Below are 3831 nucleotides of genomic sequence, written 5' to 3'. Positions count from 1 at the left end.
ATAATATTAATAATAACAAATTAACATATTCAACTCAATACCATTTTTATGACATAAAAACTACCCTGTACAATGATGCACTTAGTAGTTTTATTGTAAGATAATTCTCTGTCAGCTTTTGTTTTTATTTCCATTTTAAAATGTCTTAATTTTTAATTATTTGACAAACATGTTCATCCCCTACTGGCTCAGAGGTAAAGTTTGACTGTCTATAACACTAAAATCCGAGGTTCGATCTCTTCGATGGTTTTTACACAGATATCCCGTAAGGCATTGTAGCGCTTAACAACAATTAATTAAACTTGAAAAAGTACTGCTTAACGTCGTAACGTACAGTACTTTTTTAACCATGTGTTACCTTGAGGTAAAATTATTGCTTCATCATCTCTGCTGGGTTGTTGTTAGTAGAAAACTGTGGGGTGTTTTAATCTTATGTTGTTTTCTAATAGAAAATATTTTCTGGTTTAAAAATTGAAACTTGATATCGTAACCAGTTGCTAAAATTACGATGTCGACTTCATACTCTGTTTCTTCTCCTTCAAAAACTACTCCTTTCTCAGTGAATTTCCGATTGTTCACCTTCACTGTGACAGCTCCACTCTGAATCACGTGTTGCAGATCATCGTTGATTGTGGAACGTTGTCCTAGAATGGAACGGTTGCATCTAAAACAGTATGGAGAATGGTCAGTTTTTTTTTTGCGAACAAACATATCAACAACGTAAGATAGCAGCTTATATGGTGTATAAAGCCAAATTAAATTCCACCACCGTCGAAAAAGCGAAGCATCTAATGGTTCACCACCAACACTATTTCTGGGAATAATCCAACATCCATTCCTCACACTTAAATATACCTTGAGTAAGAAAAACAGATTTTATTGAAATATTCAATGAAACTCTTAAAATTTATAAAGGCTCTCGATTTACAGATACAAGATTCTAGCTTCCAATGCGATGTCCTAAAAACAAACACAAAATCCTTTATTCCTTAAATTAAGTTGCTTGGACACCAAAACGAGATTAAAGTACGATGTATGCCAGACAATATTTTCCGTATTTGTAAACATGCGTAAATTTAAGAATACAGCATATTTTTATACTATAAACACTCAAGTACCTGTTAATCAATAATTATTAATGAAACTTTTCATTGAAAGGTAAAAATAATGTTTGTGTCTACTGCTGCTACCTTTTAAACAAAGGTTAATTTAACAAATTACATTTTGAAATTGATTTACCTACACAGTATTTTCTAAAAAACCTCTCTTCTGAAGGTGCTTTATTAGAATCACATAGAAAAACAAATATAGATATATATTTCAAATGTAGGTGTTTCCTGCCTTTTAAGTAACGACTGAGGACAACCTTTCTTATCTTAATAGATAATATTCGCTTGTCATTGGTTAAAATTTGTTTTCGGTTAAGGACACGTGTATGACAGCTACAACTGATAAAACAAATTTTATATTTAGAACAAAGAGCAGAAAATAACATTTGTCTAAATATACTTTTTAGTATTTTATTTTTTCAAGATGTTGGAACATTAATGAATACACTGTCATAGCCTACTATAAAAAACAGGTTTTACAGGTACATTGGGAGGCTTCAAGACGTCATGAACACTATCTTTTATGTCCAGTAAAGGAAAGAGGCAGTAAGCTGAGTTTATCTTAGATCCCTTTAAATGGCCGCGTATCGTAAAGAAACATTGGGATGTTTGAAAATACCATTAACATCATGAGTGTGTAATTAACGAGTTAGTATGAATTCCTCTTTAGAAACGATATTTACCAAATTAAACAGAACTCAAATTAATTTCAATTTCAATGTTAAAGAATAATCCTTTAAACGAAACGTGTGTTGTTACCTCATAGTTATTATCCTTGATTTATATTGTTTTTGTAAGCTTAAATTATAGTTTCTTTCGATGGATTCCCATTTCTTGCAATGTTTTAGATTTTTGCATAAAACGAGCTTTTGTACATTTTTAAAAACCAATTTAAGACATACATAACAAAATATAGACCGATAGTAACACAGCAACACACATTCATTCAAAAATAATATACAGGTTTTAATATGATTTAAAGAAACGATATTTGAGCTAAACCACGTCCTTACTATCCACATTACCAGGTTTGGTCTCACTCTATCTGATGAGTATGCAGCATAGTTTCTTTGGCACAAGGCTCCATAGGAATTATATCACATCCACTCCTCCATGCTCAAGGACAATGGTTTTTCAACGCCTTTTAATAGCTCATTAGTAGAGAATTACATTATTAGTGTGTTAAAGTATGGAATAAAATAAATACCTGTTTCATTCTCCAACTAGTTAAGGGATGCGAGGGTTAACTGGAAGGTATGACTGGAAGCTTTATCTTACTGAATATTTTCCTTGTTTCCACAAAAAGATCCTTTATAGTTGTGATGTAAATTGTTGAATTGGACACTTGAATGGCTATTACGACTGTCTTTTGTGTCGATGAATTCCAATTCCTTACAAGGCTCCATAATTTGCCTAACTCAATTGGGGTATGACGTAGTTGCGAGTCTTATTCTCGATGTTGTTGGTAGCCCATGTTGATCCATATCACCTTATTTTTTAAATTTCATTGAGTGAAATGAACTTTCCCATCTTATAAAATTTTAATCACCTGAGTATATCTTTATTATTTGAATGAATGAATATTTCAACTTTACGTAGGGTGTGGTAGGTTCATCACTTGCTGATTTGCCTTTTCAAACTCGTTTTGATATAACGAATTTAGCCCTTAGTTAGATTACATAAACCTTGATAGGGCTTGAAAAAACTTTGAATTTCTTTATTCCTAGAAACGTGAGAATGTATGAAATTTACGTTGGGACAAGTGCAAACCATCACTCCGTGAAAGATCTCGTCAAAATGTACATCGTTTTCAATGTCTCGAACAGTTATTTTCCACCGTCCCGTTTCGTCAAAATCGTGATTTTGCGCTACTTTAAGAATGTCATGTCGAGACCTAATGTGTCGAATTAGATCAAAATTTTCAGCGTACATCTCAAAGTATTGAAGTAAGTAGCTATTATGCATATAAATAGGAAAATCCTTTGGTGGCGGGAAATCGCTAAAGGCGCTCATTTCTTTGCTATTATTTGTTATGGTAGACTTCATCACAGAGCCGACACCTTCAACACCATCCTCTCTGTAGCACCAAAGTCCCCCTATCTGGTCTGTCTTTTCAAAGCACATCGGAAGAAGATCTTCTTGGAAGCTTTGATAGATGCGAGTCCACTGGATTCAGCTCCAGCTATACAGATCCTTTTTGTTGCTTCTATAATTTACAAAGATGTAACTTCGCTTTTAGATGATTCTATCCTGTAACACAAGTAACCTATAAGACAAGTTAATATTTACTCTGTGCTATAAATAACGATAACGTTTCACATAAGCAGTAAAATGAAACGAAAAAAGCAGCATTAAATATTTATTTCCTGGATATATTCTCAAAACCCAAGTATTCGGACTATTAAGAAATTTTTCTCGATGGACTGTAATATATATCATCTGTTTTGTTATTCGATTTTTTATTATCCTTATTGATATTTGGTAGTTATTTCGTTATTTATTTAGCAAAATGCCGAATATAAATCATGTAGAAAATGTTTAGCTTCTGTGTTTCGTAATTGTTTTCTTATAATTACTTATTTTATATTTTTTAATAAATTTAGTTTATGAATTTAGCGGGGTTGCCAGATTGGGGAAAAAATTCTTATTTATAGGAAAAGAGAAACCAATATTTTTAAATGGGAATTCAGCTTAATATGGAGAAATTGTTTTTTTGTGATTA

General features: G+C 32.2%; 1 protein-coding gene across 1 annotated transcript; it reads right to left on the bottom strand.

Moving 5' to 3' along the window:
* Positions 1–381: 381 nt before the first annotated feature.
* Positions 382–3233, bottom strand: LOC143228588 (flavin-containing monooxygenase 5-like). The gene is made up of 2 exons (XM_076459815.1): positions 2862–3233; positions 382–855 (listed from the first exon to the last, which is right to left on the bottom strand). The coding sequence occupies exons 1-2, from the start codon at positions 3231–3233 to the stop codon at positions 382–384; spliced, it is 846 nt and encodes a 281-aa protein (XP_076315930.1).
* Positions 3234–3831: the final 598 nt, after the last annotated feature.

This window comes from Tachypleus tridentatus, chromosome 10 (assembly GCF_004210375.1).
Source record: "Tachypleus tridentatus isolate NWPU-2018 chromosome 10, ASM421037v1, whole genome shotgun sequence".
Taxonomy (NCBI): Eukaryota; Metazoa; Arthropoda; class Merostomata; order Xiphosura; family Limulidae; genus Tachypleus; species Tachypleus tridentatus.
This window is presented reverse-complemented; position numbering and strand designations above follow the sequence as displayed.

Coding starts and splice junctions, on each gene's coding strand:
- LOC143228588 (XM_076459815.1), bottom strand. CDS start 3,233: ATGTGCTTTGAAAAGACAGACCAGATAGGGGGACTTTGGTGCTACAGA. Junction 856..2,861: donor TGGTTTGCACTTGTCCCAAC/GTAAATTTCATA, acceptor TTCTTACTCAAG/GTATATTTAAGTGTGAGGAA.